General features: G+C 44.4%; 1 protein-coding gene across 3 annotated transcripts in view; it reads left to right on the forward strand.

Moving 5' to 3' along the window:
• The window catches only part of RMDN2 (regulator of microtubule dynamics 2), a 1,053,472-nt gene that overhangs the window by 662,005 nt on the left and 370,489 nt on the right, over positions 1–20,978 (forward strand). For all 3 annotated transcript variants that reach the window (XM_069607937.1, XM_069607939.1, XM_069607938.1), the window contains exon 8: positions 19,800–19,877. In XM_069607937.1, the coding sequence (XP_069464038.1) occupies positions 19,800–19,877 (78 nt within the window). The remainder of the gene's footprint in view (positions 1–19,799; positions 19,878–20,978) is intronic.

Here is a 20,978-nt window from a genome sequence, read left to right on the forward strand (position 1 = left end):
CCATAGACTCTTTTACACAAAGACTGCTGCTTTGGCCTTTTAATAACTATGCATGGTGCGTGCACTGTGGTCTGTCGCATTCGCGCAGTCGCAGAGGACCAAAACCCTTTTCAACCAGACTTGAAAAGGTATTTTCTCAGAGCCCTGCAACGAATCGCATATTAAGTAGATTTTTTTTTCAGGCAAACATTTGATTGTACATATTCTCAATAGATTTGATCCTTTAAATTAATAGATTGACCCTTTAAATTAATTCTGTTTTCCCTAATTGTGGTACTCCCTATTTTATTAGTTTTAATAAAACTTTGTAGTTGGCAAACGTTTGTGAATAACCTTTTTGGTGGCAAATGTAGGTGTTGTGAAGGCCTCTTGTGTCTTTGGCCAGTACGACATTGGAGAGAAACAAGTAAGCACATCTTTAAAGCAAGTACAACGGGGAATAAAAAGCCAGTCTCCCAACTCACTCCAGATACAATGTCGTATAGTAGCAGAAGTTTTTAAAGGATAGCAACACATCTAGTCGCCTTATTGCCATAATATACCTGAGAACATTTGTATAACTGGCTCTTTTAAAAATAAATGTGTATTGGCCTCCCAAAACATCTCGCTATTATTGCGACCCAATTAATCTCCAATACACTGAGTATTATTCCACCTCTAGGTGCCCTCTTCTAATTCAACGGGGGACAGGGCACCCGCTTCTTCATTCCATGGTCAGAACAGCCCTGAGCACACTGTTTTCCAGCACATCTGGCAGGTGAGATTCTCTCTAGCATTGTTGGAGCCAAGGTCGGAGCACTTGCATGGCAAATCCCGCACTCAAATGGGAACCAGGTTTCGATCCTTGTATCACTGCAGTTAACCTGCAGAACTCCTCAATCAATTGCCAACCAGCGTTTCCTCCTCACCACCAATATTATTTCCGACAGTACATAATAAGCACTACTCCGGGGGGGGGGGGGGGGTGGGGGGAGGGGGGGCATTTACCAATCCGTCTCGGATCCTGCAACCTAGCATAATATCAGCACAGCACCATTCCAGTGAATACATTGAGTAGATGGCACATTTAACACCTAGTGTACCTATCTGGTTGAAGCAAGGAACTGTCCTATACAGGGCTTGCACAGTGTGTGGCTGAGCGGTCATTTCAAGCTGTAGGGGAGGCATGGTATCACAAGTATGACACAGACACAATAGTTACAATATTTAAAAACCTTTATTGAAGTTTCTGGGGTTGGAAAATTCCTATTCTGCCCTATAACTAAGATGGGAGTAGTCTCGACCATCAAACGATAAACAAAACAGTCCTAGTAGAGTCTGTCAAATCAAAATGGCCTATGCAAACAAAACCTAATGCCTGCTCTATCTCTTGTACAAAAAAGTGTATGAAGCGGAGATGTATGCAAAGAAAAAAATAAAAAAATCAGTGTTCAAATTAATTTAGGTAGCTGAATCAACCCTCTTCCCCACGTTAGACCACACGGAGTAGGGCGGTCCTTGTAGACAGGATGACACACTCTAGCTTGGGTTCTCAGTAGCATAAACAGTTCCAAAATGTGGATCGAGGCCCCCCCTGGCCTTCCACATTTAAGTCTCTCTTTCCACTTCCAAATAATGCTTCAACAAAAAGTCCACGTAGGTCCCCCTCTGTCGTGCTCAGACCTCTTCAAAACACAGTTCACGTAGATCCCCCTCTATTGGGCTCAAACCTTTCAGGTAGATCCCCCTCTGCCAGGCTCAGACCTTTCCCAAACACAGTTCACATAGATTCCCCTCTGTCGGGCTCAGATCTCACGCTGGTCCCCCTCTGTTGGGATCAGCCTTTCACAACAAAGTTAAACAATACTGGCAAGGGGGTTCCCTTCCCCACGCTTTTTACACTTCGGGTCCCCCACAATCGGTATCAGATCGCTTTTGGATGTCGAATACTTTCGAATGTGCTTAGCTTTCTTTACAGACCTCCGCAGGACCACTTCGACTCAAAGTTCACTTTTCAGCTTTATACTCTCCCCGTCTCTTTGGGTAATTTTCCTTATTTCACTTTTGCAGTTCATTCACTTTTATCGCTACAAACAATATACCTTTCACAGAGACTTTCAAGTGGACTACTTCCTTTCGTCTGACCACTCTGTTACTCAGTATTGCTGATTTCAGAGCTGTCTTTTACTTCAAAAGTTCATTCACAGGTCTGCCTTTCTTTGCATCTCATCCACACGCAGGCAGCCTTCACTTGTGATACAACGTTGCCACTTCAAACTTTCTTTAACACACACTGGTCTCACATGTCGCTTGCCAACTCAGTGGCTGTGTTCGTTTCTCTCTTGGTTTTACGATTTCCCATTCACGAGCCAAGGTTAGTACCACAGGCTTCGCATCACCTCACCAACTCTGCCGTTCACCCAGGAGGGTCGCTGGCATCCTTGAAATACAATGCAGTCTTCACTTGTGGGATTTGGCCTTCTCCACGTGTCTTTCGCGGCCCGTTGGAGGCAACAACCTTCAGTAGGGAGCTCTTGAGGTTTTAAACCCACTGCTGCTCTCGTCCCTTGATCGGTCACTCTGCTCCAGTAGGTTTGCCTTCACCCCAGAAGTTCTGCTCGTACTCGTGTTCTGCCTTGCTTAGAGTGTGTTGTTAGGTGTTGCCTTTTATCCGTGTGAGGAGAGCTAATTGGTATCGGGTGTATGCCCATGAAGTCTAGTGCCTGTCTTCGCCTGACCCGTTTAACGGGAAATTTCCAGTAGGATGTATGAGAGTTAGTCTTGTTACTCTCAGTCACCCTCTTCCTCGGCTCAGTGTTTGTGTAAAAAGGGGGGTGTTGGGACCTTGGGATATCCTACAAAATAGGACGGGATACATGAAAAAAAAGGGGGGAGTACCACGTCTCACCATCGGCTGCCTCACCCCACTCCCCAAAGAACCCTCACCCAGGTGATCCTCCCGCACTGGTCCACCCCCAGGGTCTGGATCCAAAGGCAATGGCCGTGCCCTGGCCATCTGAGAGAGAGATCCCCGGGGACTAGCGGGTGAGACACCCTCTGGTTTCTCACGAAGCACACAGACATTTTGGCGCTCTTCATACCTGTTGTGCTAGTAGGTTCTAGGATAGGCTGCATGCCTGGGAAAACCTCAATCAAAAATGAAAAGGCAATTCTGATACAATTTTCCATACCAGCATTCAAACTATAGTTCTTTTTTTGCCGGTGAGTTCCTGCATAAAATCATGTCAACGTTTTTTTAAAGTTATAAATGTTCTAAATGACCATGTATTAAGTATTTCAGACAACATATAATTCAGCATATAGTAAATCCCCATTATATTATCATATAGTAGACGGTTGCCTAAATCTCTCTACTCCGGAGACTGGGAAAATTGATATTGTGCTGCAGTCCTGAGGGACATAGCGTGTGTTAACCTTTGCGCATTCACCCAAGCGACCTTTGTAGATCTGAGAGCGACCGCAATACAGTTGCAGATTCAGAGGCTGCGAGGGAGCGAATCATCCTAATCTGCACTGCAATGAGAGCCTCGAGGAGGACCGGGGGCGAGTGATCAGTGCAGAGGCTGAGCCCACCACACTTTCCCTGGTAGGGCTAACAGGAATAGACATTTCTCGGGCATCAACACCATATAGGAGCTCCAGGCCAAGGACACACAAGTGTATAGCTGTGCACTGAGAGAGGGTGCAGGGAGCGCGGGGAAGCGGCGAGCATAGCCGCATTGTTCTGGGACCCCCACTCCCCAGGAGGGTCCTGGGCTCTTAACTTCATCCCCCCGCCCTGTGGCGACCCTTCCCGGTGCTGTGAGTGCAGTCCCATGTGCTTTCCTTGCTCATTATAAAACTGACTGGCTGTTTCCACGAGCAGGAGGGGACTGGATTCTGCTCTGGGGACCCCCTCTGCCACTCTTAAGTAGTGTGAAGCAGCGCAGGGGTCTGTTGTCGGCTCCAATGAAGCCTTGGGGAGGCCCAGAGGTTTCATTGGGGGTTAGCGGATGTCTTGCTTCTGCGGATGTCCCAATCCTCCTGCCAGCTGATAATACTGGTGGTCAGTCGGCAGTGACTTTATCTTCCTGGAGTGGATAGCTCCTGTGGTTCAACAACACTCCGCTCCAGGAGCCCTGGCATGGTACTCAATTCAAGCACTCAGAGGTGAGGTCTAGTGGAATCACTCAGGCGGTCAATTTCCTCTTTATTGGGGCTGGTTCCTAGAGTCCCCCTAGGCCTGAACTGCTTCCTGGTGTACCCCGTGACTCTGGACCTCCTTGCCACGAGGAATAGCTCCCGTCCGGGTATACAAGAGAACCCGCTTTTGCTCACTCCCACCTTGATGGACTGGAAGATATCTATTTAGAGGTTTCACTTTGTGAGCTCTAACCAATCCTGAAGTGAGTTTGAGCGAAAATGTCCAACCATGGTTGAGGCGGTTAGTGATGTGGTGTCAACAAAGAAAGAAATTGTGGCCCTGCTAGAGGAAATAAAGGGGATCTGCTCTGACATAGAAGGTAGGCTCGATAAGCTGGACAAAAGAGTCGATAACATTGACGATAGACTGCTGAGTCTGGAGACCAACCTATCCTCTCTTGACACATCGATATGAGATTTTCAGAACTTGAAAGAAGGGAATCCAAAAGGAAACTCCAGATGGATGATTTAAAACATTGTAAGAGGAAGAACAACCAACCTGTACTTTGGAATTTCAGGAGAATGAAGGAGAAACCGAACGGGATATTAAAAGGTCCATTTACGACATGGTCAAGCTCCTGTTCGGGAATGATGTCTTTGCCGTACCCACAATAGACTGGGCCCACCGTGCTGGAGGTGGGGGGGAGACCGGGGAGGGTAGAGGCCCAAGATCTGTCCTGGCCTGTTTCCATTACTTCGAGGAGAAGGTGGGAATCCTTGGCAAGGTGAGGAAAGAAGGTCCGGACTCGCTTGGCTCTGCCAAGATACATTTTCAAAGACCTCTATGTTTTTAGACTGGCGAGAAGGAGACTGTGTGCCCACTGTTGCATAGAGAGAGAAAGCTAGAGTGGCGTCCTGACGTATCACATCAAGACGCAGAGGGCAACGTTAATAAAAAGTCAGACTGTACCGCCAAAATGGGGCAGTCTGAGTCCCCATCACTTCTGGTGTGTATGTGCCTTATTTGTGTGCCTGGCTGGGCCCAGCTATTCTCCGTCAACCCAGCCTCAAAACACCACAACATTGCAGATGAAGAGCAGAGGTAGCCCTGCTTTCCTGTAGGCCCTAAACACGCCACATACCAGCTCCAGCTAACGAAGCATTATGCAGCACCTAGCCGGAAAGCCCTGAGCCGTGGCAGTGAAGCATGAAGTCACAGCAGAATAAAGAAGTGTCAGCTCCAACCGCTTGTGAGCCCCAGCAGTGCAGTGGGATCCAAAGAAATTAATAAATGGGAAAACGTAAAGAATCTGTAGCAGACAGCAGCACTGCGACATAGAAAGCTGTGTGGCTCACAGAAGACCGTGCATGATGACATAAAGGTCTCTGATGAAGGGCAACCTGTAATGCCAGTAACCTGGACCAGGTGGGCGAGCGGTTAGGGCGCTCGAGATGGCTAGCTACGCTGCTCGAATCGCACAGTAATCCTGCAGCACCCAGACACCTGCCCCATCAAACACCAAAGCATTGTAACCTCCTTGATTCTGGACGTGGAATAACGCTTTCCAGCTCCTGATTCCTGGCGTCCAGCATGAGGAGAGCTGGAAAGCGTTATTCCACGTCCAGAATCACACTCCCTCTCATCACGTCGCACAGTTTACAAACCATTCCTTAAAGCACGAGGATCCAATGAGCCAGCAGACATCTCTAGATCAGCAGTATTCAGACCCTCCTCCTGTGTATGGCTGCCACACACCCACTGATACCTGCACAGGTGGACAAGCCCTGCTACTGAGATCACCATACAACAGGTGGTGATACTCACCCTACTCGATGCGTATGGGAATAAGGAAACTCCCCTAATTTTGTCCTGAAGAAGGTTGTATGAACAAAGGGTCGATGAATGTTGATGTCCCGAAAAAAAGACAACCGAAACACGTGTAGACAAATGTCGGTGTAATTAGAAACACACAGACGGAACCATCAGATAATCGAATGGAGGACTTTTGTGTAATGTGGAGTTAGGGTCGGAGGCCGTCCATATGTGAGGCCATATATATTTACATGTCAAAAATTTGATACGAAAAAGCCAAAATTGAACGAATGGTAGGAGTGACTGAGTATGAGTGGAACTTGTAGATACTTGCTTTAGGAAATGTTCTAGTATTTTATATGAATTTGATATGCAAATAAAAGTTTTTAGAAATTGAAAATGTAACATTTATTGGTATTTATGAAATAAATAAATAAATGTATTGAGAGGCTATTCCCGGTTCCATAGGTCCAATTGTTTTGTTGACCATCATAGTGTGCATCCACAAAGAGGGTAAGGATCCAGCACAATGTTCTTGCTACCGCCCAGTCTCACAAGGAAATTCCTGTGGCGGGGGTAAGAGGATTGCCCTTAGCACGCTGCAGAGGGACTATAGCAATGGCGGGATGAGAGTACTCAACTTCGAGTTGTACTACTTGGTGGGTCAGCTGCAGTTTGTAGCAAACTGGATAGAGATGAAGCTGCCGTGGACACCCGACTGCTACAGCCAATGCTGGAATACTACTACCTGAAGCAAGTACTATGGGCAAGAGACTTGAGACTATCAAGAACCTCAGGGCTACTGAAGCTCGACAGGGACCTCTGGAATAGAGCCTGGAGACTCTTAGGGACTCCAACCCCGTACTCTAAGAATATTCCCATAGCAGGAATACTGGGATCACAACGAGGAGCAGTGGGACAGATAAGGAAATGTAGGGAGAGCAACGGGATAGCTTTGGTAGGAGACTTATTTGAGGAAGGAAAAGTGCTGGAATTTGCGGCCCTGGCACGTGAACATGGCACACATAAAGGACAGTATTTTACACACCTGGGTATGATAAGCAGGTTGGGTAGGAGATGGACTAGACCCGTTGTATGACGTATCAGAGAGGGGACACATGGTCTCTAGGATCTACGACATACTCTTAGTAGGGCTGGAAAATGGGGACCTGGCAGTGCACAGCGAGTGGGAGCGGGATGTGGAATGGAATTTACAGACACTGAATGACAGAGTATTATTGTACCCCAAAAAAGTCTCTAGAAATGCAAGATTTAAACTCACTCAAACATACATGCTGTATAACGCGTACCTCACACCGTGCATGATGTCACGAATACACAAAAATACTGAACAGGCCTGCCTGAGGTGCAACAAGGAGAATGCGGACATGATGCACATGTTTTGGACATGTCCTGTGATAGCGAGATTCTGGAAGAGCGTCGCCGAAAAGGTGGAGGGAGGAGGGATACAAATGCACAAATTGCTATCGGAATTCTGCTGGCAGGGATTGTTTCCGCGGAGGGGGAGGCGTGCTGCTCGCCTTTCCAAAATGAAGGACCTGATCCGCATCCTGGCCAAGCGCAGAATAGCAATGACCTGGAAATCGACTGAGGGACCCAGGGTGGAGGCTTGGTGGGCAGACTTGAAACGTTGGTCATTGGCTGAGACAGTGGTATGGCATAGAGCGCTACAGAAAGGAGCGAATAAGGCAAGTGAGGGAATGGACCTTGGAACGAACTGGTGCAGGGGTTGTTTCGTACAGCGAACTGAGGAGCTCGCAACTATACAATGACAGATGAGTTTAAAAGGAGCAGGTGCACACACCGCTTGGGAGAAATGCTAGAATACTCAACAGGAATGTGTAAATAAACGTGTAATAAATGTCACACTAGAGCCACGCAATGTGCGTGCCGGAGCAGGCTTAGAAATGCATTGTCACAGTGGGAAAAGTTGGGGGGAATTTTGTTTGTTAAAATGAAATAAAACGTTGGAATGCTTTGGTTCATAGGCTCTCTACCACTTCAAGTGCCCCGCCCCTAGATCGGCAGAGATTAAGGTTGGCCGCCCTCTCGGATTCACAGTTTTCATCCACCAGAAGGACTTCTTGTTGGTACTTCTAAGGTTTGTGTCTCCACACAGTCTGCTTTAACTGACGTGAAATGACATTTGTTTGGAGCAGGCTTGCCTTTGCATGCTGTAACATTATGTGGAGTACAATTTCTAGCATGCACCATGCTTTATTTTATTTTGTTTAGTTCTGGCTGCAGAGAGATTTGCTCTTTAATAGGGAGACATCATGAAGACACATAAAGCGAGAGGCTCTGGTGTCAATCAGCTGCTTGGTCATGCTTGACAAGTGCCTTCTTCTCAAAGATTTGTTACGGCAACAGTGATGTTGCAAGGGCCAATGGAGCTGTTTAAACTGTTGAAAGATGTGCCGATTGTTGCTTTACAGGGCTTAAGATTTCTTTTCAGATTTCTCACTTGTGTACTGTTTGCAATGGGAATAGATTTTGATTTTTCATGATGCCTTTAAGGGCATTTTTTTCTGCTTGTGTAGTCCAGTATCACATGTCATTCATAGATGGTGATCTGTGATGTGGCATAGGTAATGCCTGGCTAAATACTTAAAATATTTTTGTGACCACAAAAAACATTTTTAACATTGCCCTCCATCTATTCCATGGTAAAGCGGATGATCAGTTGAAGAGGGTGATGTGCCATGTATAGAAGACACATCCACCTCCCTAAAAAAAGAGCAAAGTGGCTTCTGAGTGCCTAGGACCAGCCCTTGTGTAAAGCCTGTGCCACTAGTGGAGCTATATACATTGAGGATAGATGTGTTGAATTGTGCTGCTAGCTGTATATTTCATGGCCATGCTGCATGTACAGTCCAGTACCACATGTGGTAAATAGGTAGCCCAATGCAGTCTGCAACAAGTAGTAATGTCTAAACACTGACAAATATTTTTTGTGACCACAAAAACAATGCCCCCCAATGTTAAAACCGCTCTTAAATTTATAGGTACAATGCAATGCAAAGAAGTTCGTAACTGCGTTAAAATGAACAAAATGTTTTCGGAGTGCATGGGATCAGTTGGGTCTGGGCCTGGTCTATTGTGTAAATTAGGGGAGGAGTGCTAGAGCGCTGCCCGGAAGAGCTGCTTTAGGCTAGTTCATTCATCCGTTTTGCACCTTTGTATTTTTCCTTTGCTTCCTGGAAGAGTTGCTGCTAGTGGGACTGGCTACATTGGGAGAGATGCGTGGGATTTTGCTTAAATTAGACTTGTAATTTTGTTTCCATGCTGCTTTTACAGTTCAGTACCACGTGCTGTTAAAGGGAAGCACTGTGGGGTCTGACACGAGTAATGCATGGCCAAACAATGGCAAATACTTTTTCTGACCACAACAGTGATGCACTATTTCCCTCTCTTAATCCCATGGTAAAACAGATGCTAACGTTAAGGAGTGAGGGGATAAGCAATGCACACAAGAATCGTGTAGCTCCCTAAACACAAGAGCAAAAGGGCTTCTGACCTTGTAGGATCAACCCTTTTGTAACAGCCTAGGCTACTGTGCAAGTCTGGGATAGGGTTGTAGAATTGTAGAATGTGTTATGTTAATACGTATGCCCCCGTGCAATCTCTGTTCCATGGCATTGTGCAATACTTTGGAGCCTGGCCCGAGCACTTGATGCCCAGGAGTGCACTGTCACAGGCTTTCAACACTGGATGTGCAATGTTGCCATACTTTAGGCTGTTAATTGGTGGCACTGTGCCCTCCAGCACTAACATGTGCCTACAGCAGGCCAGTGGCACTGTGCAGTCAGCCACAACTAATGGAACTGCAGCCACCCTACCCCTGTCACCGTTTGTCCAGGTGAAACACAGTGCTACGATTCGGTACTTCTTTGTCACATGCTTTTGCAGCGCATTGATATGTTTTCACTTATGGGGTGCATTCATATTTATTGTACTTAATATTTTGCAAAGAGAGCAGGCCGCTCCATTATGCATGGCTACACACTGAAACATATTTGGCAAGGAGGCCTGTCAAATGTGCGTGGGTAAGCTACCATTTAATCTATGCTCCATTGCTTCGGGCAGCACTGCGGGAGCAGGCCCCATCAGACGTGTTCTACCGAAGGATTTAATATGTAGTGTTTTGCAGTTGGGCACCAGAATTGGATGCACGAGGTTGTCGTACTGTAGGCCATTACTTCAGCGGTGCCATGCTATCTGGCACTGACACATGCCTGCAGTGGCCTAATGCCACACATGGTTAATAGTGGTTAATAGGTGCAGCCTGGAACAAGCATGGGAAGAGCAGCCAAACTAAACCTAGGCCTGTGTTCTGTTTGACACAGGGAACCATTGTTTGTGAATCTGTGCTTCCATGCTTGCCAAAGGCCTAGGTAACCGGCTTGATTGCATTTTTTATTAATTGACCAATTGTAAAAAGCAATGTCCTGTTTGTATTTGCAGCATGGGAAAAGATGTAAAGATGTGAATCTCTCTCTCTCTCTCTCTCTCTCTCTCTCTCTCTCTCTCTCTCTCTCTCTCTCTCTCTCTCTCTCTCTCTCTCTCTCTCTCTCTCTCTCTCTCTCTCTCTCTCTCTCTCTCTCTCTCTCTCTCTCTCTCTCTCTCTCTCTCTCTCTCTCTCTCTCTCTCTCTCTCTCTCTCTCCCTCCCTCCGTGTGTGTAGTCCCTAATGCACGGCATTCTCCCTCTATTTGTTACTATTCACACATCTGCCGTAGTACTGAAGTGTTTCTGCACAAACAATGGTTACGACACACTAGACCACAAAGGTTGAAGCCTTAAATACTTGTGATCCTGTATACTTCCGGGGGGGGGGGGACAAGTGGAAGCCAGGGTAGTTGCCACTGACCCGTCCCATCCTATCCCTAAACAAACGGTGGCATGACTGTACCTCTTTAAGGCCTGAGTGTATTCCCGTGTTTATTGCGGGGTAAACAAAGTATACCAGCATTGCCAACACACATATATATATATTTTTTTATGTGTCTATGATTCAAAAATGTAACCTTTACAAAATATATTTAAACAACATTAAAAGAAAGTCAGTTCATGTATATCAATTGAACATTTTCATCATGGTCATTAGACATCAAGAATGTTTAAAACAAGGAAACGTTAAGACAAGAGAACCAAAAATGACATGTCATATTGCGCAAGTTCATTTTCTATGTGTTTACAGAACCAACCTAAGGCATACATCAAAGGCCTATGATTGCCATGCATCATTCGCGCCCAGAGATATTCAAGGTAGTCTTTGCATTCTATATTTACGAATTCCATTAGCAGATTAGTTATCTTGGCTTTAAAATGAGGGCAATATAAAATTAAATGCTCACTCGGGTGGAAACGACATTTTTCGTCATCCTTAGCTTTGTTCCAATGTTTTGTCCTTTCCCTTGTATGGTATAGGATACATTTAAACCACATATAGCACTTTCTAAAGTGATTACAAGGGAAGGACTCGATGTATTTATATCTAGGAACACGTTTTTTAGTATAGATGGAATATTCAATGTATGTTTTGCATTTACGTATTTCTGTCAGTTTAACACGTCATACTCATAAAATGTATTCTTTGCATACCCAGGCCTTAAACATAAATCATCAATTGTGAGGTTTGCCTCGACCAATATAGCCTGCATTTCACAATGATATTGGTTAATTGATGGTGTGTTATTCAACACAAGATTCGTATTTAAGTCGACATAAAGGGAATTAGTCGGGGGGGGGGAGGAGGACACATTTTAGCATAATAGGGCAACTGTTTCCCTTTCCTTCGAGAGGATAGAGCAATTAAGCATAGTTTGTGTCTAATTACATGATTTGGTAAGGTCAATGGAAAGTGCATTGCTGATTTCAGAAGCCTTCCTTGCAAACTATCCAAAAAGATGTTCAGGTCGGTGAGGCAAATGTCCAAGGAGTGCAAAAGGACACTTTTGACCTTCAGAGTGAAGAAATCTATTAAGGGCACCAGAGAAAACGTGTAGTATTTTGCAAAAAATATTTTTAGCTGTGAGAGCAAAGGTCGACTTTTTAAATTTAATAATGAGACCCAAGATTTAATCGAGTTGGTCTCAGATATGATAGCCCAAGTAAATTGTGTTTGTGATCAATGGTATTGATGTATTCAATAAGCACCACTGAAAACCTTTGCTCTTGTTCTTTACCCCAAATCTCATTATAGCAGTTTTAGTCGGAATCGGGGTCAAATTATGGACTCTAGCAAATTCTATTCTTCATATAGTTGTAATTTCGTTTGCAACCCCATTGGAGTGGGGTCAAAAATAATATCGTCTGCAAAGGCGAGCCATTGCAGACGTAATGTACCAAGTTTAACTGAGAATAGATTTCTGTCACTCCAAGCATGGTCTAAATCCGCAGTGTACAGGTTGAAAAATGAGGCAGCAAGGTGACATCCCTACTTCAGTCCAAGGAAGGTCCTTATTGGTTTAGTAGTTCTCCCATCAGCAGTAATCCTAATCCTGTGTGATGTGTCCGTATGTAATTTTACGAACCAGTAAATTAGTTCAGATGGAATTTCCAATTTAACCATTTTGGCCCATAGTATATTACAGACAACACTGTCAAAGACAGCAGACATGTCAATCAGGGCAATGTATACAGGATACGCATTCTTAGATTTCACACCAGTTAGCACATGAGCAATAATGGTAGCATTTAAGGTGGTACTCATTGCTTTATGGAAACTTGTTTGGAATTTAGAGTATAAACCTTGTTTCTCAATAAACTTTTCCAAATCATACAAAAGCAGGATTGCAAAGATCTTAGCCTCTGTGTTAATCAGCGAGATGGGTCGATAATTTTCAGGTAAGGATCACCCTTTTTATAGATGGGAATTATGTTGGAAGTCACCCAAGATTGGGGAATGTTCCCGGTATATATTATATTATCAAATTTTGATTTAAGGATTGCGGACCACAAATTTGGGTCAGTCTTATAAACACATGGAGGAAGCCCATCGGGCCCTGCAGACTTCGAAAAGGATAGTTTGATTGCCTATTTTATGTCATTGGTCAACCATTGATATTGGCACATCTCGCTATAACACAGTGACGGATTCGGTTCGCTCATGAATTCCGCAGGAAGGCTAAATTTGGTTGTAATATAATCACATCAAACCTTCTCAGGAATGCAGTTCGGCATGGATGGTACAGAACGATCATCAGCACTTTTTATAGTTTGCCAGATAGTTCTGGTGTCATGTCTACATATTGCTTTAATCAGGGCAGAGTTGACATTGTTATGACTCAGGATACGCACATGTCTCAGCTTGTTTTTATATTTCAACAGTATCCGTTTGCGCGATGTATGATAATTGGGGGTGTATAATTCGCTATTTCTTAATCTCCTCAATTCCTTATTTTTTCCCTTTTTAAGATCTTACAAGTCAGATCATAAGAATGAGAATGAACTTTCGTTTTATACCTAGAGCCAAAATGTACAAGTGCAATATTTATTACTTTTGAGCACATTGCCTCCATATCGGCATTCAATCTGATCTGGACCATGTTGATCTTTGTAATATGCATAGAGACAAACCCAACAAATTGTTTGCATAGGCCAGTGTTCCATCGAAGCGATATGGAGTGACGATGAACTTCTGGGAAAACTAAGGAAGGATCTGAGTATAGCATCGGGCAATCAAGTTTTAGAGAAATAGATAACTGGGCATGGTCACCATATAGTATCGGACTGATTATTAAAGGACTTGCTATTGAAATGATGTTATGTGATAGAAATATGTAATCTATCATCGAGAAGTTGGAACCACAACTCCATGAGAATTGTTGACCTGACACATTAGATTCGACAATATCAGTATCCCAATCATGAAGGTATGAGTTCTAAATTGTTACTCTCATTTTCATAGGGGCTCTGCAGTTGTTTGCTTGAAAATCAACGGAGGACCAACGGTCAGATTAAAAATCTCCACCAATAATGATTTCACATTCACCAATCTCAGTAACGATGTTTCAAGACAGTTACCCAGTTCATTGAGCATGGTATCTATGGGGGTGTTACTGGGGTTCCAATATAAGCTTATTAATAAGATTGATTTAAATGTCTTATTATTCAAGGTCAACCATACACCCAAGAGATGAGGTGACTCCCATCCAAGTTTACTTTGGGCTTTGATGTTATTGTTTACTGCAATTACTAGACCACCAGAAGGGCGTTCTCCTAGCTGGTGAGCAATATGTAGTATAACCTGTAAGGGTGAGAGAGTCAATTTTTATAGTTTCCTGGAGCAATATAATAAAGGGATAGTTGAGAGTAGTCAAAGTACCGAACCATTTCAATAGGTTATGAAACCCACAAGAAATTCTTGTCAGACATGTTTCAGTTTTGGATTTTAAAATTGATTTTAACATAGGTTCTAACCATGACATGTTTTTGCCTACTAGGTTCAACAATTCAACAATAGATGTTTTCTTGTCATTGAGACCATTATTGGCTTGTTGGTTAGTTTCATCATTGTCAGCAGGAGATGGGCAAGAGTACAATATAAATTCTTGAGCAGTCAGTTCGTTGGGGAAGGTAGTTGGTAAAAACCATTGTTCCTTAATCTCTGCTCTGCAAGACCAAATATATTTCCGAATTGATTCTGAACTAAGGTAACAAATCATCTGATAATTATTCCATCTTGTCAGTGAGATTCTTATAAGATCCTCTGATTTGAGGATCCTTAATTGCAGTATGCGAAATAGCAACGCAAGAAAGAAGGAACTATTGATTCGAGAGCTGCCAAGGGAGTTAGAGCTACCTTCAAGGCGAATGATGTGAACCCCATCCAATGGTAACTGACCACTAGATGGGGGCGTTATTACCGGGACCTCCCTAGAAGGTGTGATGTTCAAAGACATGAGGGCACTCTTTGCTGTTACCTTTAAATTTAGATATATCGTAGCAGGTGTATGGAGTGGAGATTTTGCTGCCAAAGCATTGGTGATTGTTTCAGCAGAAATTTCTCCTTCCTGAATGGCCTTTCTCAAAGACACCAGGATTTCACCACGATTATCGTTAGTGTTACAATTTGGTGAAACATTGGGAAGTTCCTTGCATACACCCAACCCGTGCAAGGATGTTATTTGATCTTTGCCATTACAAGTTATGCACTTTAAGGGACTTAGGATCAACGGATACGGACCGAGCTTTACTCCCCCCCCCCCCCATTGACTATCATACATTTATTGTTGTCAATTGGGGGTAGAGTATTGGCCGTAGGTTGATCAGCCATGCAAACTTCGCTATAGGATTTCGTTTCCCGAAAGATTTGTAAAGGTGCCAGTGGTGCCTCCACCTTGGGTGCTTCATGCATCCTTGTATTAATTTGTAAACAATCGATGGCAGTACAGCTCCTTCCACTAACAGGGAAGTATGCATTTAGATGTGTTTTTAATGGTTTCAAGGGAAGTTCAGATGCTTCTGGATTTAATTCAGAACATTTAAGGACACCTTTGGGCTTTTTTATAGCAGGCGTGGGAATCGATCGAGATTGTATAGGTTTGGCAAGAATGGCATCTGATTTATTCGGTGCAGTCGATAATGGCACTGGGGCATTTCATGATTACAAGAAGAAGACACAGTATCAGTACTCTTTGCAAGAGGAAATAGAGCAGCTTGGCTCTCTTTGGAGAGTTGATGGACATCAATGGGGTCTTCCTCGATGGTTTAAGCCACCGTGCCTGTGGTGGATGACATAGGTACCTTAATATTAGAATCAGGTGACATATTAGCCTCATTCTGTCTTGCTTTGTCGTTTAAGAGGGCCTCTTTGCGTCTTTTTGCATAGCGTTTAACAGCTCGCAAATGTGTTTCTTTTGCACAGCAAAACAGAAAGCCTGTGTTTTCTTGAGGGTCAGGGCAGGTATTTCCATTTTGGTTCCGGCGAGCCATTGGCTTTAGGAGCACTGAGGGGCTATCCGGGGGTTCTGAGTGTTGCATAGATGTGATGCAATGTTGGACAATGATGCATTTCATATCATCTATAGAGGCTTTCAGCGCCTTCAACACAACCCCAGAGCTACACGTGCAGAAATTAAACGGAGTAGCTCTAGGCTCGGGTGGAAGCAGTAAGGGTGTTACTGTGTCGGCAGGGAGGATGAATTCTAATGAATGTTGCATGCCTTTTTCAACAAGGCACACCGTAGGATTCAATGTATGGGGCTTAACCGACTCTTGTTTTTGGATCGTTATAGACTCCCAGGCTAGAATAAAACCCTCTATACGATCAATTTTGGAACATATCTGACGCATTGTACTTTTTATTTCACAAAGTTCTAAATGCGACAAGTCATGCCCTTTATCTAGTAAATCGAGGATTTTAATTATTACAGGGAATGTGTGGGGAGACCTCCCTTCATTGTTCTCCAGGAAATGGGAACATGAGGAAGAATCAAGACGAGGATAATTTGTTTTTGGCTGAGTTAAGCCAGGAGAGTATAACATTTGTGCTGGTATGGGTTCTTTGTTGATATCAATGTCAATGATAGAATTGTTTAATTGGGCCATTGTGGGGACGTTACACAGAGGAGTTTTAGATTGAAGCTTCCACTCCGGCAACCTTGTAACAAGGGGAGTAAGCATTCCTATGGATCGGCAGACTTGAATATCCAAGTCTACCATATTTCCGAGATCAGATTTAAGTAAGTCGTGAGTGAAGGAGTGAGAAGAAAGTGATTTTGAACGAGCTTTTTTCCCTTCAGCTCACTTCCAACTCTCTGCACCTACAGAGTCTTCATAATGGGAAGGGTCAAGATCTGAAGACACAGGGGAAGTTGCGCATTCAGAGGATTGAATCTGTGCAATATGGGTTGGAAGCATCAATGGGCGTGGCTTGGGAGAGTGAGGTAGAGGATCCTTAGATGTGGGACGATCAGCATACGAAGATCTACCTGGACAAATCATCGCGTCATTTGAGGTGCTCGTAATGGCGGGAGGCATGGCATAAATGCAGCAACCGATGCGTAAACCGTTCGCCATATGCTTAACTGGTCAAGCCGATACAGTTATCAAACAACGTATTAATAAGAGATTGGTTATAGAGCCCAGCTGACTCAACAAGCACAAACCAGAACTTACTTTCCTTTTCCTTTTGGGCCGATCCAATCTCCCAGACAAATCACGATAAAGAGTTGCGTGAAGGGCATCCAGCAGAATTCATGTGACACGCGAAATTATATTAGTTATGAGCGATAAACCGGAGAGGAAAGGGAAATCAATCAGGCAAAGCCAGTAGGCCGGCGAGCCAGCGAACATCAAACAGCGTGGACTTGAGCGCGGACTTGATGCATGCGCGTTGATGCAAGCGGCCCGGCGGCCGGGGCCACCTGTATAAAGGTAAAATAAACACTGTAAGTCAGTGTATTTAGTAAAATAAAATGCAACTGTACAATAGTAAGGTTGCCACTAATATTCTTTCCAATGTCCGTACCAATTAAAGTCCAATAGGCTTTTTAGGAGCCTCTAGTAGCGTATCCAAAAGCGTTTCCAACAGTGTGGAGTTCCAGCAAACAGCGTGGACTTGAGCGCGGACTTGATGCGTTACCAACATAATTACTCTGTGAATTGCTATTTATTCACATATGGAATGAAACCTTTAGACACATGTTTGATGATGCAGATTATATATGTTCAGTTACTCATGACCACACAGTTCAACATTAGACATTATGGATATTACCATATCCTCAACTAAATAGGAAAGGATCAGCATGTGGTTCACTGCAGCGAGATTCATGCCTGCTCTACTTGAATAGGTAAACTTAATAGAAAATGGTGGGCAGGTCAATTTGTAACCCCAAATCCCCCCGTGTTATTCTCCCTGATAATTCGATATCTGATCATTGGCAGGGCAGCAGGTAGAAAGCCTTTGCATTGTCATGGCTGCAGGAGCTGATTTGAACTCTTGTGGTTTCCTGTGTCTCTGTGAAAGCAGTTGATTTAAGGAAACCCTGTGACTATGCAAAGAAGTATGAAGGATCAGACCTCCTTTAGCCCCCCAATCGGGAAGCTGGAGGATAAACCCCCTATCCGCTCAGGTTCTGCCGTGTCTACCTCAATGTCATTTGAGAATGTCAGAAAGGAAATTGATGAACTTAAAATGGAGTCACACTTGGTACAAATAAGATGTATTCTGTATTCAATTCAAATTCACAATGTTGGATACCTGGTTAATCTGTTCACAAACACCCTTTATCTGAAGGGAGTCTTTGAAGTCATGGTTGGTCAGAGATGCTGTTGCCATTTTTTAAAGCTACATTGCCAAAGCCACTTTGCAAAGCTAGACCTACTGGCTTTGCCCGTGCTTGTCATATTCTTGTTTTCACTCGACACTCGCATTGTAATAGACCCTCCTCCCATGGAAGCCCTATTAGTACCCAGCGAGGGCGCAATCAGAATGAAAGAGCCATTCTGATTGGCCCTCGCCGAGTCATTACCAGGCTGGGAATCCCTCTGTCGGGATTCCACGGCCTTTGTCCCCGGCGGGGGACGTGGCAGCCCCTCAGCCAATGAGGAAGCTCTCCCCACCCCACTTACCTTTTATGCCTTGGTCCCGGTGGGGGACGATGGCAGCCTCCTGCCGTGTGGAGACTCAGAGCGGGGCCATCCCTGCTCCGAGCCTCCACATGGCTGGAGGCTTCCATCGTCCCCCGCTGGAGACCCAGGTACGTTTTTTTTTTGTCTCCGTTTTTTTTCCCCTTCCCCTCACTTCCGCCCTCCCAACCGCACTTACCTTCTTTTTTTTGGGAGCAGATGCGCTGAAAACGCTTCTGTTTCCAGCGCATCGGCTCCCGATGGCCTCCATGAAAAGGGAAAACGGACTCTGTTTTCCCTTTCCCGCCAGCCATTTTCTTTGTCGTTTTTTTGTGGGTTTTTTTCCCCCGAAACGCTGCAGCGTTTTGGGACAAAAAAAAGCTTTTAATGCCCCGATCACGCAGTTTTTGCAGGCCGGGGTACTAATAGCTATATGCCCCTCGCGGCGGGGGCATTACCGACTCTGGTAATGCCCCGGGGGCCTTCGTTAAGGCCCTCGCTTCACTATAACTATGGGCCCCGGGGGATTACCTAAGTAGGTAATGCCCCCGCCGCTCGGGGCATATTGCTTTAATAACAACCGACGGGGATCTAAGGTATCGCACAAGAGTCTCAAGAGCGTGGAGAATCCAGTAACCATTTCAGAGGGCACGCTTTGTGAGCCATGGTTCCACAAAGTTGCATGTGTGTTGGTAAATGTACCTATGTTTGGGGCTTCTTCAAAGGGTGGTAGGGGCATCGTGCGGTGGGCCATGCCATCTCCCCTACACCGCCCTCTTAAACATTGTTTACTGGTCCGTGGCACTGGCCCCCATGTCCACCCCACCATCTACACCTAGAGCCAGGCAGGGGACTTTGACACAATACCCATGTGGGTAGTTTCACCACTGACGTTCATATGGTCGAGTATGCCTTAGTACCGTTTCCTTAGTACAGTTAGAAACGCATCATGCAAACAGAAGTGAAACCACATACATCATAATAATTTTGCATTTATATTGCGCTACGAACCACGCTCTTCAGGATGTCAAAGCGAGCGCTCTCTACTCGCTGTGCTATCCGACCAGCAGGTGCTCAACATACTCATTTAACAACAAGAATAACAAGCCCTATTAAACTTGGCTGTTAGAATTCACATGTTTCTCCCCTCATTAATTAATTCACAGTATGTCTGTAAAATATAATGTATATGTACAAATAGACCGTGTTGCTGTACTCTTTCAAGGTTTCTATATATTACAAATTGTGTTTTTGTTGCATTACAGGAGCATTTGGACAAAGCAATTGAGCTAAAACCACAGGATCCTTTCTTGTATTACTTGCTTGGAAGGTGGTGCTATGCGGTGAGTTTGTGGTGATAGCTGCTACATTTATTTGTACCGTTTTTATGCACTATACTACGCATGGCCGTAGGCCTTTGTGTGCCTGGAAGTCTTCCATCGTGTATGGTGCCCCTTCGAAGCCATTAGTAACTCTTTCTTTTTCAATATGCCACATCCTCCTACTTCAACGTCACAAAAAAGGATTATAGATTGTGGAATTCATAATCCAATATGGTGATGTTAAAAGCAAGGCGATACAGCATTTTCGATTTTGCCGCCAGTTTCCTTAAACCAAAGGGTTGCATAGAAACCGCAGTGTAGCCGCCAAATGAATCTGAGGCGCCCCCCTCAGACTCTTACCCCTCACCACCTGAAATGCTAGGCCAAGTGGTTAGTTCAGGGGGTGAACAGGAGTGCAGGGGTGCGGTGGTATACACAGCATTTCCAAATGCATTTTTAATCCATCCTGAGTAAATTGCTGGTTTCTACGTGAGGGCAGCCTCCGCTATTGAGATTTCAAAATGGCGGTTCTATTTCTCTACCCAAGTCGAATGTTCTACAAACTGTGCAGTCTCAAAGAATGGAAAGAGAAAAAACACGCGATGAAAAATACCGCGGTGAAGCGCGTGTATACCGGCTAATTAAGATGGCATTAGCCAATCGAAAGTACGTTTGTTTGCCATTTTTTTTCTGGAGCTTGTGGCAGGCGCAATATACGCCAGTAGCATGACCAGGGGCATATTGCCTTTGTTATGTAAAGCCTTGTAATATGTAAGTGAAGTAAAACAGAAATTTTTCCTTAACAAAAGCCTCTGTCTGAAATGTTATTGGTTCATTTTAGTTATGAAGCAATTCCCTGTGTAATAAGAACGTCTTAACCAAGTGTGCTTTTATCCACATGATTTCTAAGGAATACAGCATTCCAAACATAGCTGCAAGTTAAATTACTTATCTTGTCTCATGTTGTTAATTGGGGCTGTGGTGATTTGTAGAGAACTGTACTAAATACAAATTGTAATCTTAAAAATATATTAATCCTGGTATGTGTCTGCATATAGAAAGGTCCAAACTGATCGCTTTGCCAATGCTTGTGGCTCTACGTTTTCTCAAGATGTACCATTT

Source organism: Ambystoma mexicanum, chromosome 4q (genome assembly GCF_040938575.1).
Source record: "Ambystoma mexicanum isolate Mex_15411 chromosome 4q, UKY_AmexF1_1, whole genome shotgun sequence".
Taxonomy (NCBI): Eukaryota; Metazoa; Chordata; class Amphibia; order Caudata; family Ambystomatidae; genus Ambystoma; species Ambystoma mexicanum.